This window comes from Echinops telfairi, unplaced genomic scaffold (genome assembly GCF_000313985.2).
Source record: "Echinops telfairi isolate 266 unplaced genomic scaffold, ASM31398v2 ScPeMD7_7458;HRSCAF=8496, whole genome shotgun sequence".
Classification (NCBI taxonomy): domain Eukaryota; kingdom Metazoa; phylum Chordata; class Mammalia; order Afrosoricida; family Tenrecidae; genus Echinops; species Echinops telfairi.
Window position 1 is genome coordinate 43,692,485 of NW_022111358.1, and position 19,221 is coordinate 43,711,705.

At 59.1% G+C, this 19,221-nt stretch overlaps 2 protein-coding genes across 3 annotated transcripts in view; one reads left to right on the top strand and one right to left on the bottom strand.

The window, feature by feature from the left end:
- The first annotated feature begins 3,064 nt into the window (after positions 1-3,064).
- On the top strand, positions 3,065-14,196 carry COG1 (component of oligomeric golgi complex 1). Of its 2 annotated transcripts, XM_045299373.1 has the most exons (14): positions 3,065-3,376; positions 6,021-6,265; positions 6,608-6,789; positions 6,871-7,041; positions 7,986-8,142; positions 8,222-8,432; positions 8,598-9,368; positions 10,018-10,164; positions 10,746-10,907; positions 11,798-11,925; positions 12,359-12,467; positions 13,063-13,172; positions 13,256-13,331; positions 14,015-14,196. In XM_045299373.1, exons 1-14 carry the CDS (start codon positions 3,065-3,067, stop codon positions 14,153-14,155), a joined length of 2,922 nt encoding a protein of 973 aa, XP_045155308.1. In that variant the 3' UTR covers positions 14,156-14,196. The 2 variants fall into 2 exon arrangements, with proteins under 2 accessions (XP_045155308.1, XP_045155309.1); XM_045299374.1 differs by lacking the exons at positions 13,063-13,172; positions 13,256-13,331; positions 14,015-14,196 and having other exon boundaries at positions 12,317-12,391.
- The window catches only part of FAM104A (family with sequence similarity 104 member A), a 19,024-nt gene continuing 13,208 nt past the window's right edge, over positions 13,406-19,221 (bottom strand). The window contains exon 3 of the mRNA XM_004709168.2: positions 13,406-15,322. Within this exon, the coding sequence (XP_004709225.1) occupies positions 15,089-15,322 (234 nt within the window). The 3' untranslated portion in view covers positions 13,406-15,088. The remainder of the gene's footprint in view (positions 15,323-19,221) is intronic.

The following is a 19,221-nucleotide window of genomic DNA, read 5'->3' on the forward strand; positions in this document are numbered from 1 at the left end:
AATATTATTGGTGTTGGCTGTGCAGCGCACACAATACATAACGCCATTCAAACAGCTGCTGATTTGTTGCCATAGATGTGGAAAATGTTATCAAAATATATTCTTATTTCTATATATACACTGTGCGCATTGAAATGCTTAAAGAATTTTGTGAAACTGCGGAAGCCGAATATCAGAAAATACTTGCTGGTTAGCTCTTTTGCCAGCTGTCGGAAGAATTTTGAAAATATACGATCCTTTGAAATCCTACTTTCTATCACAGGATAAATGTCCTAGAATGTTAGAAGAGGTTTTTGAAAAAGAATCTTCAAAATTTTGGCTAGAGTTTGTACACAATCAAGCAACTCTTTTTCAAAATGCTATAAAACTTATTGAAGGTGACAACATTTCAGTGATCGAAGTAGCAAATGAAGTTAATAATTTAAAATTTCAGTGTCAAGAGCGGTGAGAAAATAATTTTCTTCCGTTAACTATCCTTAATAGTATAAGCCAGCAGAAGAACAAGGTGCAATAAATCGTGCATATATCATGAATCACGTTAAAAAGTTCTATAGTAACTGCATAGATTATTTAATAGAGTGAACGGTACATTACAATGATATTGAACATTTTCATTGGGTTACATTAAAACAAGAACTTAATTGGAATGATGTGCAAAAATCATTCGATCATATTACTCAAAATTTCCCATTAGTAGTATTTCCGAATATGATCTTTTTAATGAGGTATCATTATTTAAAAAATACATTGATAAGGAATACATTGGGCATCAGCAAAAATCACAATAGAGAACAAATGGTTAGAAATATTTCATCATTTTGAAACAAACCATGTTCCATACAATAATGCATTAAAATTGTGGAATATGTGCTGTCCTTAGCAGGAACCAATGCTGCGACTGAACGAGTTTTTCCTACGGTAAATAAAGTGTGGACATCAGAAAAATCACAATTAAGTGTTGAGACTTTGAAAGCCATTTGATGTGTGAAATATAATTTAATGAATTCTTGTGAAAATTTTCATGACCTTTTAAACGACAGCAATCTACTAAAAAAATTCACTCAAGTGAGAAATATGCCAAAGGATAAAATACTATACGTAATTTTTAATGTATTATATTTGTAAATTGTACTTATGTTGAAATTTTAAAAAATATATTACAATACTATTTTTTGCATTCTATGAAAATTTTTGTTGCTCCATATAGACCAAATTTTTAATCAAGAACCCCCACCCCCACCCACACACCCCCACCCCCGTCAATGGTGTCCCGCTTTACCAATGTTAAAATCTGGTCACCTTAGTGTGTTAGACACCCCAGCGTGGCTGTTCTGTCGGGGCAGAGGGACAAGGTGGGGTGTGGACTCCTTTCTGAGCCACCCCGGCAGCAGAGGCAGTCTGCGGCCCAACCTGTCTTTCCTCCGCTGGACAGACATCGCAGGTGTTGTGCAAAAGTGCAGGGCACCTCATACCAGTCCCCAGACCCCCACACTGACCGCCCTGTCCCCCCGCCCCATGCTGGAAAGGCTTCCTCCACGAGCTCAGGGAGCTGGAACTCAGCCAGCATGTGCCATCGGTCAGGGTCTCTGGGACGAGCACTTAGCACCCTCTGACTCATAACGGCGTGAATCTATCAGTAAGCTAGGCGGCAGCTCCCTGGGGACACTGGAGGACCAGGCTGGGAGGACAGGCAGGAACAAGGGGCAGGGGGACACGGAGAACGGAGTAAGTCTGGTAGGAAAGCCCTGTGGACACCCAGAGCTGTCACCAGCACCTGTCCACACGGCCAAGCGGTGCTCTCTGGGGCAAGCTGGTGGATGGCGAGCTTGTGGGTCTGTCTGTCACTCCATCTCTCCACCAAGGCGGTACTGGAGAAAAATGAAATTTTCCACAGTAAACAGGTTTTCAACAGACAGCCTTGGAAATGTCAGGAGGGACAGGCCACACTCCATGAATCTGGTTACCACTGAGTCATTTCCAGGGGTCTCCTCCCTCCCCACCTCAAGTTGTGCTTGCTCAATCGTGACTCCTTCTCCTCCAGGCCCACCACCCGCCTTCCCAGGCAGGCGGCCAGTTCGAGGCTCTATCAAGGGTGGAGGGCCGCTTACAAGTTGGGCTTCCAAGCTCAAGGTCAGCAGTTTGGAACCCCAGCCGCTCCGTGAGAGAAAGGGGAGGCTTCCTACTCCGGTGATGAGTTGCAGCTCTACTGTGCCCTATTGGGCCACTGTGGGTCAGCGTGCCCCGGGTAAGGCCAGTGTGCCCACCGTGCCCGGGGAAGGCCAGCAAAGGCGGGGAATGCTCCCCAGGGACCACAGCAACCACGTGCGACATCCCATAATAAGTCTTGCTCTCTGGTAGGGAAGCCCTTGCAAGCAGAACCCCTCGTGAAGGCCAGCTGAGCAGGCACCCACTTAACCCAGCCGACCTGTTCTGGGCAAACCCCACCTGTCTCTCCAAATGTTAATGAATCTGCACGACCTCCCCGGGCTCACTGTGCAGGGAGGGGTTGGATCAGAGCCCTAAGCCCCGCCTAGCTTTGGGGGGCTGGGGAGCAGGGTAAGCTAACGTCCCCCTTCCTCACCTCTGCCCCCCGGCTCTCCACTCTAACGAAACTCTGCTGGTGGAGATTCAGTGCCTCTCTAGGTCACCCTCGATTGGAGCCTGCTGGTGGTTTCGAACTGCCGACCTGGAAGGTCGGGGCCCGACGAGCAGCCACTCCCCAACCCGTGCCCCTCCGACGCGTCCCCAGGACGCCTACTCGACGCTGACCACCTACTCGCGCGGACGCCGGCCCCGGCCTCTTCCGCTGCGCAGGCGCAGCCCCCAACAAACTTGGCGCCCGGCGGGGCGGAAGCGCACCTGCCCCCAACAAACGTGACGCCCGGCGGAGACGGAAGCGCACCTGCCCCTAACAAACGTGACGCCCGGCGGAGGCGGAAGTGCGCCTGCCCCTAACAAACGTGGCGCCCGGCGGGGCGGAAGTGCGCCTGCCCCTAACTCAGATGGCGCCCCGCGGGGCGGGCCAGCTGGCGAAAGTGGCCCTTCCGGCAGCAGCCCGGCCACCATGGCGGCCACGACGGCCTCCTCGGCGATGAAGCGGCTGGACCTGCGCGACCCCGCGGCGCTCTTCGAGACGCACGGGGCGGAGGAGATCCGCGGCCTGGAGCGCCAGGTGCGGGCGGAGATCGAGCACAAGAAGGAGGAGCTGCGGCAGATGGTGGGCGAGCGGTACCGCGACCTGATCGAGGCGGCCGACACCATCGGCCAGATGCGCCGCTGCGCCGACGGGCTGGTGGACGCCGTGCGGGCCACCGACCGATACTGCGCCCGCCTCCGCCAGGCCGCCCCCGCCGCGTCCCGGCCGCCGCCCTCCCAGGTCAGTGTCGCCCAGCCCCCTGCGGCCTCACTTGCCGTCCCGGGGGCAGAGGGGCAGGAAGACCCTCGGAGCTCCCCACCTGTACTTGTGGGGCCCCCCGGGCTCCCCTTCTCGCATCACGTGGAGTCGCCGGGTCTCCCCGGCCTCGCTTGGCGCCCCCCGGGCTCCCAAGGCTGGACTCTAGGGATGCGGATGCAGAGCAGGTGCAAGGGGGCCAATGGCGTTTCCCAGCCTGACTGCTCAGCACAACTCACGCCGGTTTACCATCCTGACGTCGCCTGCTTCCTGACGTGCGCACCTCCCCTCCCTGGAATAACTTACACACGCCCAGAGCCTTCCACCCTCTGGGAGGGTCTTGCTGGCCCTTGAGTCCCCACTTTCCAGCCATGGTGGCAACGTGGATTGCACATTGGACTACTAACTGCGAGGTCAGCAGTTTGAAGCCCCCAGCAGCTCCATGGGAGAAAAGATGAGGCTTTCTACCCCCGGAAAGAGTTATGGCCTCGGAAACCCTCGGGGGCTGCAGTCAGAATCAACGAGAAGGCAGTGGGTGAGCCAGGGACGAGGCTGCACTCTTAGGGGTTGTTGTCATCGTACACAACCAGGGCCCAGGCATTAGAGTTATCCTACAAGTTCTCCGCCCCCCAGCCCCCACCCCAAACATTACTGATTAGAACCCAGGTGGAGGAGGTGGTCTTGATCAGTAGAGTGGGCGTCCTGGGCAGCCCAGGCTGCCACTGCAAGGCGGAAAGGTTGGAGGTTCAAGCTGGATTCAGGTGAAGACGTTGAAGGAGGGATGTCACTGCTGATGTCTGCTGGAAGCAGATGTCTGCCTGTGCTTTACTGGCTGTGCAAAGACACCTAACAGGCTGTGGACAGATACCATTGTGGAAAATGGGCATTCTGGGGCACTAGATGCTCCTGGGGAACGTGTGCATAGAATCAGAGGGACCGGTCCCTGGAGAAAGGGCATCATGCTTGGTATAGTAGGGGTCCTCAGGGAAGACCAGCTGATGCAGTGACTCCAGCCGTGGGCTCCCACTTGGTAAAGATGGCTCGGAGCCACAGGGTTGCTATGGGCGGGAACTCACTCCGTGGGCCCTAATGGAAAACCACAGCGCCCACTTGGTCCCAGGCGCAGAAAAGAACTCTTTGGCCACCACGTAATCCCTAGCCATGAGGAGCCCATGAAAATGGAGTCAAGAAGGTCATGTGACGGCCAAGGAAAGGGTAGGAGGGTAGAAGCCGAGGAGGAACAGCGAGTTGGGGGCTGGCACTCACCCAAGTGTGAAAACGTGTGAATGGTGAGTGGGACCAGGCCTCGGTGTGGGGACAGTCGCAGAACCCTCAGAAGGACTCGGAGGTCCTGGGGCTTTGGGAGCAGGGTGGCTGAGTGTGCTAAGACTCGAGGCTACGATGTTCGGTCCTGCGGGAGAATGCTTCTCAAACATGCAGAGCGAGGCGGCAGCAGCAGCCAGGCTGGCAGTGCGTCCCAACGAGGAGAAACGCCCCAGCCATAGCAGCAGCAGAGGCCGGCATAGGAGTCGGGGGACCAAAGGTGACTCTAGCCGCCGGCTTCTGCTTAGAGGGGGTGTTGGCGGGAAGGGAATCCCCAGGTAAAGATGAGGAAGAGGTGTGGAGGTGAGTGTGGTGGAGAAAAGAAGGCGGTAGAGAAGTCCGTGAGGCACTCAGAGAAACAGGAGGAAATGGGCAGGGCCATCAGAGGGGGAAGGAGAGAGTCCCCCACCCAGGGGGTCGAAAGGCCCCGTGTTGCTATCAGCATACAGGGAGGGTCGCCCTTAACCAGCGTGAGAGGGGCCTGGGGGGCTTGTTTGGAGGGTCTACCAGGAGCCGCAGCCACTCATAGATCCTTGCTGGAGAATGGTCCTCTTCAGGCGAGGTTACAGCCTCAGGAGGGACATCCCCCCAAGGAGCAGTGAGGGAGGAGGGGGACACTCACCTGGCCAGCCAGATCACCAGAATTAACCCAGGCCATTGATGGGGTGGCAGATGCAGAGCCAGATCACCCTGGTGTGAGATAGTGCAGTGTTTGTCTCTCCGTGAGGCCAAGCAGAACCAGACTCCCTGGCATCCAGGCCACTCCGGCCCACGGTGACCCTACAGGTAAGAGGAGAACTGTCCTGGGGGCTTCCAAGACGGTCACTCTGGACGGGAGTGGAAAGCCTCTTCTTTCTCCCAAGAAGCAGCTGGTGGTTTCAAACGGCCGGCCTTGTGGTCAGCAGCTCAGTGCACCACCAGGCTGCCTCCATGGCTCCAGCAAAGATGCCCTCAAAAGGTGCTTGCCGTGGGAGATTCTACGGCGTGCAGGAACGCTCCGACCCCCACTTCTGTTCCAGCTGAGTGCTGGCAGATCAGGCTTTCTTCGGCCCTTCAGTCAATGCCGCCTCACAGTGACCCTACAGGACAGGGTAGACCTGGCCCCAGGGTCTATGAAAGTAGAAGCCGTTTTTCTCCCGTGGAGCGGCTGGTGGCTTTGAACTGCCAACCTTGCAGTTAGCAGCTTAATGTGTTATCCTCCTGCGGGCTTATTGCCCTGAAACGCCCCAGTCCGCCTTCTCCCCACGCTCCGAAGGTCCTCACAGGCCTGTGCTCAGCCCCGACTTAGTTCCCGCACACCCCACAGGCCCCGCCGCCGTCCCAGCTGAGGTTCTACAGCACTGCGGCCCAGATCAAGCTGCTGCTGGCCATCCCCGAGCAGATGTGGAGCGCCACGGAGGCCTCCCAGTACCTGCCTGCCACGCGCCTCTACCTGCTCTGCTGCCACCTCCACCGACTGCTCCGCCTGGGCTCCTCCAACCCCTTGGGCAGCCCTGTCCTCTCCCGCTTCCCTATACTGATCCGCCAGGTGGCCGCGGCCAGCCACTTCCGGTAAGGGAGTCCCGCTTCAAGACCTCTGGCTGTGGCCACCCTGTACCATTACCCAGGAGCCCTGGTGGCCTAGTGGGTGCCAGGTTGAGCTGCTAACCCCAAGGTGGGCAGTTCACATCCACCAGCCACTGGGAGGGACGTGGGGTGGGGGTGGGTGGCTTGGAAACTCCAGTAAAGAGTTACAACCTTGGAAACCCACAGGGGCAGCTCGTCCCTGTCCTGCAGGGTGGGTGGCCGTGAGTCAGCATGGGCTGGAGGGCACTGAGTTGGGTCGTGGTGTGGGACCACTGCTGATGTGCCAGGGGGCGGCCTCCTCTGGGCCTCTTGCCCTGCCTCCTCCAGGTCAACCATCCTGCAGGAAAGCAGGCAGCTGCTCAAATGCCCGGCAGTGTCTGACCAAGCCGTGGCCGAGGCCCTGTGCTCCATAGCGCTCCTGGAGGAGAGCTCCCCGCGCCAAGCCCTGGCCGACTTCCTGCTCGCCAGAAAGGCCGCCATCCAGAAGCCCCTCAGCCAGCCGCAGCAGGGTGCGTGTGGGGCTCCTGCTCCCCCCGGAGGGGCGGCCGGGTCAGGACGGGGCTTCAAGGAGAAATGCTCCCTTGTCACAGGTGCCAGCACCAAGGCCCAGGTCTGCGCCCTGGTGGAGCTGCTGGCCACCACTCTGAGCCAGGCGCACGCCCTGTTCTACACGCTGCCAGAGGGCCAGCGGCCGGACCCCGCGCTGCCCTGCGGCTTGCTCTTCTCCACCCTGGAGACCATCACAGGCCCACATTCCGCCGGTGAGCTCTCGGTCAGGTCCTCTGGGAACCGGCTGCCTGGGACAGACTCTGGGACAGGGCAGTGGCCTGGGCAGCGATCCAGCCCTCATTGGTGAAGTCAAGGTCCGTGGCTGGGGAAAGGGGCAGAGATAGTTAGGTGCCGATTCACAGAGGCCCCGTGGGACACAGTAGCACTGTCCCCAGACCTGTCCTGGGCTGCCAGCCATCCAGAAACACATGGCAGGTCCCCTCACCCACAGAGCTGCTGGCACACAATGCCAGTCTGTGGTTCGCAGCCGGGTATGTAACCACAGAGGCCACGGGGTCTGATGTCTACAGTTCGAGACCCCGGCTGCTCCGAGGGAGAAACACGGGGTTCTCTGCTCCTGTGGAGAGTGGCAGCCTCAGAAACCCACAGGGGCAGTTCCACCCCGTCCCAGAGGGTCGCTGTGAGTCAGCATGGCGCGATGGCACGGAGTTTGGCATGAGAAGGCCATTATTGACCCATGCTGTAAAGGTGGCAGAACAGGCCGCGTGGGGGCGGGCACTCAGCAGGGCCTTTGGTGGCGTGGTGGAGGGGCTGCGGAAGGCCCAGTGGGTGCAAGCCAGGCAGAGAGCATTCTGAGTGCAGAAGGGTGGGCTGGGAGGAAGGGGTCGTGGCTGAGGAGTGGGGGTGTGGCGCGAGACTTGAGGGGTTGAGGCTAGGGGAGTGGAGGCTGAGGACCAGGCAAGGGAGGTCGGACTTTCCCCCTCTGGAGGCTTCCTCTTCCAGGTGGGGCGGGTCCTCAAGCCCGGTCTCCAGGCCTCCTGTCCCTTCATCTCTGCATTCATTTATTGGGTGGCGCTGCTCATCATTGGAATGAAATAAACCTGATTAGCTTCTGTGTGGCTGGGGATCCTGGTGGGGTGACCGGGCGTCCCCTGGGCCAGGCGAAGGAAGAGGGCTGAGCCCCGCATGTCTCTAGGGAAGGGCCTTGGGGTCCTGCAGCAGGAGGGGAAGCTCGGCAGCTGGTTCAAACACCTGCCAGCCTCCATCGTGGAGTTCCAGCCTGAGCTGCGCACCCTCGCCCACCCCATCAGCCAGGACCACCTGAAGGACACGCTGCAGAAATGGATCCACGTGTGAGGAGGCAGGCCGGGGCCTGCGGGCACGGGTGGGGGTGGGAGTGAGCCGGGCCCACGGAGAGCCGTTTGGTTGCAGGTGTAAGGAAGACATGAAGAGGGGGCTCACTCACCTGCTGCTGTATGTGAAGAGCGTGCGGAGCCTGGCTGGGATCCGTGACGCCGTGTGGGCCCTGCTCACCAGCGAGGCCACCGACCACAGCTGGAACGTGGTCTGCCGGCGGCTACTGGACAGGCCACTGCTGCTCTGGGAGGACCTGATGCAGCAGCTGTTCCTGGAGCGGCTCCAGGTGAGGCGGGTGGCCCCGAGCTGCGCCCTTTGCTGCTCACTCGCCCCTGGGCGGTTCTTCTGAAGGCGTGAACCCCAGGCCCAGATTCAGGTTCTGGAGCTGAAAAGGGGACGTCAGGGCACGCTGGAGGAGCGGTGGCTGACGCGCTCCCCTCTTCGCTTGCAGTCCCTGATGAGAGAAGGCTTCGAGGGCATCTCGAGCAGCTGCAGCGAGCTCCTGGGCTCGGCGCTGCGGGGGCTTGAGCCTGGCGCCAACAGCTCCCCACCCAGCAAGCACGCGCACTCCGAGCACAACATGGCGCTCTTCCTCTGGGCCGAGAGCCCCAGTGACCTGCCCCCCGACGCCGCCTGGGTCAACGTGGCCAACCGCACCCAGTTTGCCACCAGCGGCCTGGCCATGAAGGCGCATGCCGTGACACCTTGTGTGCAGAGCTTCTGCTCTGCCCTGGATGCCAAACTGCAGGCCCAGCTGGACGATATCATGGCCTACCTGCCCCCCGAGGATGCACCCCCGCCCCCCAAGAACTCAGCCTTCAACCGGTTCGCGGATGCGGAGGCTGTGCAGGCAATGCTGCAGGCGCACGCCGTGGGCTGCGTCAGGCACATTGAGGGCTGCGTCAGCACTGAGCTGCGGGGCGTCGAGGAGGCCATGCAGGGGCCCGAGGCCCTGCCCGGCGCCCGGCTGCACGCAGTGCTCTTCATGGCCAGGCTCTGCCAGTCCCTGGGGGTGCTGTGTCCCCACCTGAAGCAGTGCATCCTGGGAAAGGCAGGGGGCTCTTCGGACAAGCCAGCCAGGGAGGTGAGGGCGCTGAAGAAGCAGGGGCAGGGCAAGGCTCCGGAAGTACGGCCTCTGCAGAGCAAGTGGCAGGATGTCCAGGGGGGCCTGCTCCAGCAGAGTGTGCTGGCCTTCCGGGTCTGGAGCTCGGCCATCGTGAAGGTGAGTGGCCGGATGGGCAGGGGGCTTGGCGGTCAGGCCCGCCGTCCTCTGAGGACCAGCTCCCTGAGCTGTGTGTGCTCACCCAGAGTCCCCAGACGGAGCCTTATCTTGCTGTGGCCCCAACTTGCCTATTGTAGTCACACCGTTTTGCCGAAGGAACCCTTCCGGTGACCTACATACAGTCAGGGAGCCCTGATGGCATAGTGGGCTATGAGTCCGGCTGCTAAACCTCAGACTGATGGTTCAAATCCCCCAGCTGCTCCCAGGGAGAAAGATGAGGCTGGCTGGTCCCATAAAGACCCCCCGCATCGGTACCCCCGGGGCAGCCCTGCTCTGTCCTCCAGGGCCATGTGGTGGGCGGGAAGTCAGGCTCATGTCCAACGTGCTTCCTCCCACCCAGCCTCTGAGGCCGCCCAGGGAGGGGTCTCGTTTTAGCCCCGACTTACTGTCACTCAGCCTGAATCTGTCCTCCCCCACCCCCCCTGGGCGAAGTGAAGGGATCTTGGGACAAGGGTGGAAGTCCTGCCCCTGGAGTCTCTGCTGGTCACCTCAGAGGTGGCCTGCCACCACCAGAGCAGTGGGCAGCGGACCGTCTACTCCAAACGCCTTCTACCAGCTCATTGGGGCCTTTGCCATCCACGGCGGGCAGGTTCTGGTGCGTGGGTTCGACCGGGCACTGCAGTTGGGCGATGCCGGCGCCGTCCTGGCCTCAGCCACCAGCTGGGAGGAGCTGGAGATCCAGGAGGAGACCGAGGCGGGCGGTAGCGTCACCTCCAGGATCCGGCTGCCCGTGCAGGTGAGCATGGGCCGAGGAAAGGCGGGAAGTTGGTCTTGGAACTCTGCACCGGGGGCGGCTAGCGGTCAGCCAGCCAGCTGCTCTGGACAGGGTGGCCGCGATGGTTGGTTTGTCATCTGTCGGGAGGTACCTGGAGTCGATCCCAGGCCGGGCCTGCGCATGCTCAGTTGTCCTTACATGTGAGCCCACTGCTGCGGCCATGGTGTCCCTTACTGACCTGAAGCTGGAGCCCTGGCTGTGCCATTAGCTGAGCCGTCCCAACCCACCCGCGGCTGCTCAGGGAGACGAGGTGGCAGTGCGCTTCCACAGACTCAGCCTTGAAGGCCCTCCGTCTGAGGCAGTTCTGCCCTGCCCGTGAGGGTCGCCGTCAGTGGGTGTCTGGGCCCAGGTTACCCGGAATTAAAGCGCAGTGCCACCTGCTGGGCACTGAGTTGGCCTGTCACCTGGCAGGGCCAGGGCATGATCTGAGAGGCCGAGGCCCTGGCGTAGCAGCCCTGTGAGGCCACATGGTCTGCTTGTTCACACCTCTGGCTCCGCTGGCGCAGACTGGCACCCTGGCATACCCACCCTTGCTCTCGCAGCCCTCCTGGTACGTGCAGTCCTTGCTGTTCAGCTTGTGCCAGGAAATTAACCAGGTGGGCGGCCACGCCCTGCCAAAGGTGACATTGCAGGAGATGCTGAAAAGCTGCCTGGCTGAAGTCGTGGCTGCCTACGGGAAGCTCTCTGAAGACAGACAGAATCAGGTAGGGGCCAGGGTGGTTTTCCCTTAAATGCAAACCAACCGTAGTGTTTCCTTAGGCCCGAGCAGCTTACCTCAGGGGCCAGTCACAGGCCCCCTGAAAATGCCCAGCCATGGCCTCCAGCTATGAGACTCTAATCACAGCCACTCTTGGGGGGTTGGGGAGGGTGCCTTCACTCTGCAACCCAGCCCCAGAAAGCAGGGTGAGCGCCCAGGCACAGCCTGGGTGCCCTGGGCATCAGGCAGGTCACTTACCTGCATCGAGGGCCCAGTATGACCCAGGAACTGCATAGGCAGCTTGCTCATCTGAGAACTGGAGATGCCCATGGCGGGCAGTTGGTCGGTCGGCCAAGCCGTCCTTCTGCCTGCTGTGAGCCATCACCAGCCTGCTTGGGTGGGTCCCCATCTCCTTAGTGACGCCATCTTACTCAGGAATCAGCTTGGGCCCCCTCCCCGCCCCCTGTGCTCCCAGGCCCGAGTTCCCCAGTGGCCCGCTCCCCCACAGGCAGGACTGGGCTTTTTTCCAGCTGAATCCAAATTGCCAGCTTCAGGTCCCGGGGCCTTTTTAGGACTGGCCTTTAGAAAGGCTTTGAGTAGGGGAAGGCCAACCCTCTAGCACAATGGTTCTCAACCTTCCTCACGCCGCGGCCCTTTCATACAGTTCCTCATGTTGTGGTGACCCCCAACCATGAGATTATTTCATTAACTTCATCACTGTCATTAACTGGGCGACCCCTGTGAAAGGGTCGTTTGACCCCCAAAGGGGTTGTGGCCCCCAGGTTGAGAACCGCTGCTCTAGCATGACCTGTTTGGTGTTTGCTGTGTCCAGCAGCACCTGCTGCTGCCCCTCGCTGCCCATCTAACTGCCCTCCCCGCGGGGGCACCCACCTACAGAAAGAAGGCACGTTTCCCATAACCCAGAACCAGGCGCTGCAACTCCTCTTCGACCTGCGCTACCTCATCATGGTCCTGACGGCCAAGAGTGACGAGGGGAAGAGTGGCCGAGGCAAGCTGGACCCCAGGTACCACGCCCACACAGCCCCGGAAGTCCACCTCTCGGGGTGCACAGCGGGGGTTGTTTTAAACCCAGCTGCTCCCATCGCTACGGTGTAAGCAGGGCTGCCTGCTGGACCAACTTTGGGGTTGGGGGCAGGATGTGGAGGGCCACGGGGAGGGTGGCCCTTGTGTGCTAGTCTGCTGGGCAGCTCCACAAGATGGGACAGCACCAGGTCTTTCTGCCGGCACGTCCTGCTTCCACATGCTATCCGGCCATCCTCCTCCTCCCACCCGTCCTAGGGGCCGGTGGCCCTCAGTTGGCAGCCCAGCCTCATCCATCCATTACTCGGCCGGTGTCCATCCAGTCTGGCCATTTCCAGAGTGCACCGATGCCTTCGGCTCCCCTTCTATCCCAAGTGCCCGCACAGACTGAGCCTGCGCCTGCCACCTGCCTTCCAGGACGGAGAACGTGGTGGACCACCTGGAGGGGCTCGTGGACCCCTTCGACCTGGACGTCTTCACACCGCACCTCAACAGCAACCTCAGCCGCCTGGTGCAGCGCACGGCTGTGAGTGCACGGGACGACCCTGTTCCCACTGCACGGCCGCACACGCACACACCACCCCCACCACCCACCCCACAGGGCAGGCCCAGGAGAGGGCCCATTGGCCCACTCCCAAAGACAGCGGGCCCCCAGTTCCCACTGCACAGCCGCACATGCACACACCACCCCCACCACCCACCCCACAGGGCAGGCCCAGGAGAGGGCCCATTGACCCACTCCCAAAGACAGCGGGCCCCCAGTTCCCACTACACAGCCGCACATGCACACACCACCCCCACCACCCACCCCACAGAGCAGGCCCAGGAGAGGGCCCATTGGCCCACTCCCAAAGACGGCGGGCCCCCAGTTCCCACTGCACAGCCGCACATGCACACACCACCCCCACCACCCACCCCACAGGGCAGGCCCAGGAGAGGGCCCATTGGCCACAGGGAGGGGCTGTTGCTGTTTCCCCAAGACCTTGGAGCCCTCCCAGCTGCCCATTGGGGGCGCCGGCCCAGGAGAGCTCTCTGGGATGCTGGTCAGGCTGCAGCCCTGACGAGCAGCAGCAGGGAAGCAGGCTCTCCTCTCAGATGGAGACCCGCTTCTCACCTGCCAGGTGCTCTTTGGACTGCTCGCTGGCACTGAGAATCAGGGCACCCCAAGGAGCAGCACCTTCAACTCACAAGAGCCCCACAACATCCTGCCCCTGGCCACCAGTCAGATCAGGTAAATAAATGGGTCCCAGGGCTGGGGCTGCACCCCGATAAGGCCTGTTCCCACTGCTGACGGGCTTCTGTCCTGGCTTGGAGGTTTGGACTCCTGCCCCTGAGCATGACCAGCACTCGGAAGGCCAAGTTCTCCAGCAGGAACACCCCAAAAGCCCCGGTGAGTGCCACAAACAAGGGGTCAGTCCCTTCCGAGCCCCCCGGCAGCCCCCTGTAAAAAACCAAGTGACAACGTGCACTACTGCTGCTTTTAATGGCGGCGCGACGGGTAGTACAGGTTACCAGGCGAGCTGTTAGCAGGTGGGGACGCCCATGTTGGCTACCAGGCAGTCCCAACGGAAATGGGCCCCAGGCATCAAGAATTGGGATGCTGGGAGGGAGGCTTTTGACTTAGCAAGTCAATGCGTGAGGGGCCAGCCCAAGCACTGTGGTGGCTCTTACTTGGGGTTTTATTTGGGGTGGAGGCAAGTCCAGATTCCAGGTGGGTGTGAAGTAACAAGGGAACTTGCTGGAGTCTTGGGAGATAGGGAGTCTGCTGTTCCATACACGTTTTGTTGCAGCCGGATGGCACGTGCTAGGCCCGCGGGAGTCACTCTGGGTATCTGACCCATGCATGCACGTGGGTTTGAGCTCGCACGGCTGGGCCTCCCGGTCGGCTTTACGGGTGGACAAAGCGCTGGCGATGCAGCCTTCCTGTTCCCACGGAGACCCAGACATGCTTCAGAACAAATCCTGACACTCCACCAAGCCCTCGGAGAGCCAACCGGGCTCTGCTCTGCAGGGGGGCGGGGGAAGGGGAGGGCGGTGGTTCTCTAAGGCACTTTCCTCCGCATCCCTCTGCAGGCTGCCCTCCCGGCTGTCCCCCGGGCAGATGACCCAACGCTTCCCGGCACCTTCTTCAGACAGCTGGTCAGTGAGGAGGAGGACACGTCCCCGTCGTCCTCGCTGTTCAAACTGGGGTGGCTCTCGAACATGACCAAGTAGCACGGCAGCCCCGCCCCTCAATAAACACTGCCACCTCGTCAGGCCCACCTCTGCCCTTCTTCCTCGCCACACCCCCTGCGGGCTGGGGAGGGGCTGGCACTGTGACTCCCGGGTGCTGCCAGTGGCTCTGGGAGCCATGAGGTCCTTGGGTCCTTGTTCTCTGGCCGTCGGTTCTGGAAGGGTCCCCAGTGTCAGCACCGTCGGTGCCTTAGCAAGCACCTCCACAGGGCGGATCGGGCATGAGACCCCGGCAGCTGCTGAAGCCACAGGTCTGCGAGTAAGCCTGAGCTCGGTGTTCTGCTGGGATCTGCGAGAGGTGTTCGACGGAATCTGACAGACTCCGGAGGAAGGCGGGTGGAGGGTGTTACGTGCTATCTGGGGGCCGCAGGGCCGGGTAGGCCTTCCCTCTGGAGACGGAGGGTGGGCTCCACTGGCCCCGTCCAGGCTGGTCAGAGGGGAGGGCTTCGAGAGCTACACACTCAGAGGTAGTACAGCAGGTCGTCTCAGTGCAGGGCTGCAGCGAGCTTTCTAGCTTTTGTGGGAGGGGTGGAGGGAGACTTAATTTCTTCTCACAGAAACTAGACAGTCTTCACTAGTTTATTGAGTTAAAAACTGAAGGCCCCGCATGTTCAAAGGCCATTGACAGAGAGCGTTCGTGGGCAGATCTGTGGGCAGACGAGGGGGCCAATGCAGGCTGCGTACCCCTAAAAGAATCCTATAAAAGACGGTCCAGAGCCCCCTCTGAGGCTGCACGCGTGCAGCAAAACCACCCGGGAATGACGGCCCGTCACCTGTTCTCAGACAGACCCAAGAGCCCACAGGCACCTGTTTGTGTTTTGTTTGTTTTGTGTGCAATTCTTGAGAAGCGGTCGTTGGGTTGAAGCAGCCCCTGCCCAGCGCTGTCCCTTCACAGAAGGCCAGCCCGGCCGGGCATCATGTGGGAGGCCGGCCGCGGTGCTGTAGGCTGTGGAAGTGCGCCTCCCTCAGGGTCTGGTTGATGTGGAAGTACAGGCCCTGGCAGAGCGCAGACTGCTCGGGCGCAGGCTGGGGCGTGGTGGGGCTGGAGCCGGCCCTGCCTGGGTTTAAGCTGCTCTCGGGCCCACTGGCCCGGTCCGGGCTGTTGATGCTGCTGCTGCTGCTGCTGACGCCGCTCTCGCTGCTGGAAGACTGCAAGGAAGCACAGGGCACGGGCGCACGGTTAGGCCTACTGCTTAGCCGACGGGCACTGGGCTTACAGCAGACACTAGCCTTATACCAGGTCTGGGCTGCTGGTGGCACAGCCGCACCAGGACACGCGCTGGGCTTTCTGTGCTCCTTCTCCGAAGGTGCACCTGATCCTCACGGCAACCCCAAGGCCAGGGAGATTACCGCCCGTTCCGCTCCGAGGAAGGGGCAGCTGCACACTCAACAGCCCACAGGCCTTTGGACTTCAAATGCCCTCAATGATGCCTCCGACCCATCGGCTAGTGCTCACTGGAATCACCTCCCCCAAGCAGGGAGTCGTGTCCTTGGTATGGGCTGCAGAGGCACTGTCACTGAAAGGGGGATGTGGCTTCTAGGGGCAAGTTAAGAATAAAGCTCACAACTCCTCAGGGGCCCCAGGCAGGATACATCATCTCTGGGGTCTCTAAGACACTGAAGCAAGCTGGCACTTGTGAAGACTGGCACTGCCATCTGTATGTGCCTGCAAGTGTGTGTCTGTTGTCACCTAACTGACAGGCCTTGATGTGCTGGCCACCTTGCTGTATTCTCGGCATTCCCTGGTCCTTCCGGTGCCAGGATCCTCTCAAGGGGCTGGGTTGGCCGGGGCCTACTTCCGTGTCCCTGCCCTGCACCGCTGAGCGACAGCCCCGCACTGGCTTCAGCCGCCCTTGGGCATCTCCATTCTGAAGACGTGTCACTGAGATGCTTCCAGACAGACGCCAGACTCCCTCCTGTGCTTCACAAGTCTCCATTCGCCCCACGTCCCCAACCCAAGCTGCATGGAACAATTACACAAGCGTACCCTGACCACGTCAGAGCGAGCTGGGCTCCTGCAGCCCTGGCCACAGGCCTCCAGGTCAGAGGTGGCCGATCCCCATTCTCCCACAAGTAAGAAACCATCACAGAGAGACTAAAATGGCCCAACAAGGGCTGGTGACAAGTGTCCACAGCAGCCATGACGTTCACAGAAAGACTTCACTGAAGCGGGAAACAAACCAGCCGCACGAGCCCGCCCGGTCAGACAGCAGGCCTGGCCGTGGGGTTTCTGGGAATGGACACTTCGCCTCTCTCCCTGGCACAGCAGCTTCCTGCCGGGTCCAAACTGCTGGCCTTTGGCTAGCAGCCCAATGCCCAAACCACAGCGCCACCAGGGCGCTTCAAGAGCTAAAGCCAAGGTCAAATGAAAAGCTGGTTGGTTTCTCCTAGCCTCCTGTCCGAGGACCCAGTGTGGCCCCTAGCACCCCTCAGGCACCATGAGTATTTCAGAAGTAGCGCCCTGCGCTCCTGAGAACCCCTCCTGCCCCCAGGAGTCCTCAGTCCTTTTCAGGACTGTCTGAAAACTTAGGCAAGAACTAGGATCTGCTGCCTGGGAGACAGCCAAGTGCGGCCACCTGTGCAATGAGGGCCACTCCTCCAACATCCAGACGACGTCTGATGACAGCTGCCCCCAGGAAACCACCTGACTCAACTGCACAGAGACGGCCATCAGAGGGGCTACGCCATTTAGCCTGATCTGCAATAGCAATGTCTGACGGGGAACTGATAGAATCCCAATACCATTCGTACCGCAGGACTCTGGTCAGCAATCAACAATAATAGAAGCACACAGATACAAAACAGAGAGGCCCTTGACATCTTGCGCCTCTCTGCTATTTTTAAATTTCTCTTTTATTTAATGTGCCAGATACACCAGTAACATCTGGATAGATGCAGGTACAAGAAAGTGTGGAGAATCTGCAAAGTTTTATTTTCCAAAACTACTAGGCCTGTCTTTCTACCTGTGAGTAAGATCATGAGCCAGAGAGCTGAAGATGCTTCCACAAAGCAGGGCCAAGTCTCAGCCGCCGCCGACTTCAAGGCCTAAGAAGTGCACTAACTGCCAGGAGGAGTTAGGAAGAGAGTTGGCTCCTTGAAATGGCTTCAGACTTCCCACTCGGTCAGGGCTGGGGACAGCCCCTGGGGACCACGCTGTGGGTGTCCCCTGAACCCAACTCAAGCGTTGCAGACTGCCACCAATATGCCTTTTGCTGCCTTCCTGTAAAAGCTGCTCTGGTTCCTCTGCTCGCCAAGGCGAGCCTTCCTGCCAGTGGGGAGACCACCGTGGGCTGTTGACGGGCTCTGCAGGCTCAGAGGCAGGTGGAAGCAGCCGGGGCTCTGAACCGCCGGCCTTTAGGCTCGCAGTTGGGCATTTCATCCTTGCTCCCCTATAGACCCATGGCCCTCTGACTAATTGCAACCCCATGGGACAGAGAAAAACGGCCTCACAGGGTTTCCAAGACTGAGATCTTGAGTTAGGCTGACTGTCCCACCCCAACCCCCCTTTCTGGAGGGTTGGAGGGTTTCATCTGCTGGCCTTTCTTTGAGCACTTAACCACTGAGCCTTTGGACTAGTGTGTTTTCATCGGAGCAGCAGCAACTCAGACCGAAGAGCACAACATTGCAACAGGGGGCTCCTCCTGCAAACCTTCCCCCTGACCCCCCTCTCCACCTGGTCACACACACGCTGCACACGCTGCGGCACAAACGGAGAGGTTGGAGGTTCAAACCGGCTTGACGAGCCTTGGAGGAAAAGCCTGGTCATCCTTGTGGAAAACCAGCCCCATGGACACCCTCAGAGCTCAGTGCTACTGACACCCACACCACGGCTGCCAGGAGTAGCAAGGAGCCAGCTTGACGGCAGCTGGTTGCTTATATGGGGAGGCTTCAAAAAGGAGGTGGAAATGTTCCTGGATCCTTTCCCTGATGAAGTTTGCGAAGGCCCCTCCTATTGGGTATGTCCTAGGTCACAAACCAAAGCCGTGTGTGTGTGTGTGCGCGTGTGCGCTCTCCAACATTCGCCATCCCGCCAAGCTCACAGCTCTCCCAGTGCCCTCACCAGTGCCCCTCTGGTGGGCAAGGCATTGATGAGGGAAAGTGCTAACCTGTAATCGTCATCTTTCTTCTTGCTATCCGAGCTGTCTTAAGATGTTATTGTACAATACTGTGAGCCTAGACACACATAGACACACACATGCACCACACTGATTCATTCTCCTCTCTCTTCAGTACAGTACCGTATGTAGTTCCTTTTATTACTACCACACTATTAGTACTACGTCAAGGAGCGGGGTGGCATAATGGATACTTGTTGGGCTACTAACCCTAAGGTCAATGGCTGGAAACTACCAGCTGCCCCAGGGAGAAGGAAGGACAAGGTTTTCATTCTCATCAAGAGTGACAGGCTCCAAATCGGTGCATGAGCAAAGGTGGTGAAGAAAGCTGATGGTGCCCGGTATCAAAAGATAGGGCATCTGGGGTCTTAAAGGTTTGCAAGTAAACAAGTGGCCACATAGCTGAGAAGCAACAAAGCACACATGGAAGAAGCACACCAGCCTGTGTGATCATGAGGTCAACAGGATTAGGTATCAGGCAACAAGGAACAAAAAATCATATCACTGTGAATGAGGGAGAGTGTGGAGCAGAGACCCAAAGCCCATCCGTAGGCCACGGGCACGCCCTGACAGAAGGGTCACAGGGAGGAGACGAGTCAGTCAGGGTGCAGTGTAGCACCAATGAAACATACAACTTTCCTCTAGTTCTTAAATGCTTCCTCCCTCCCACACACTATCATGACCCCAATTCTACCTTACAAATCCAGCTAGACCAGAGCATGTGCACAGGTACAGATACGAGCTGGAAACATAGGGAATTCAGGACAGATAAACCCTTTGGGGCCAATAATGACAGTAGCAATACCAGGAGGGTGAGGGGAAGAGGGGGGAGGGGGAACCAATCACAAGGATCTACATATAACCCCCTCCCTGGGATACGGACAACAGGAAAGTGGGTAAAGGGAGACTGGTCAGTGTAAGACATGACAAAAT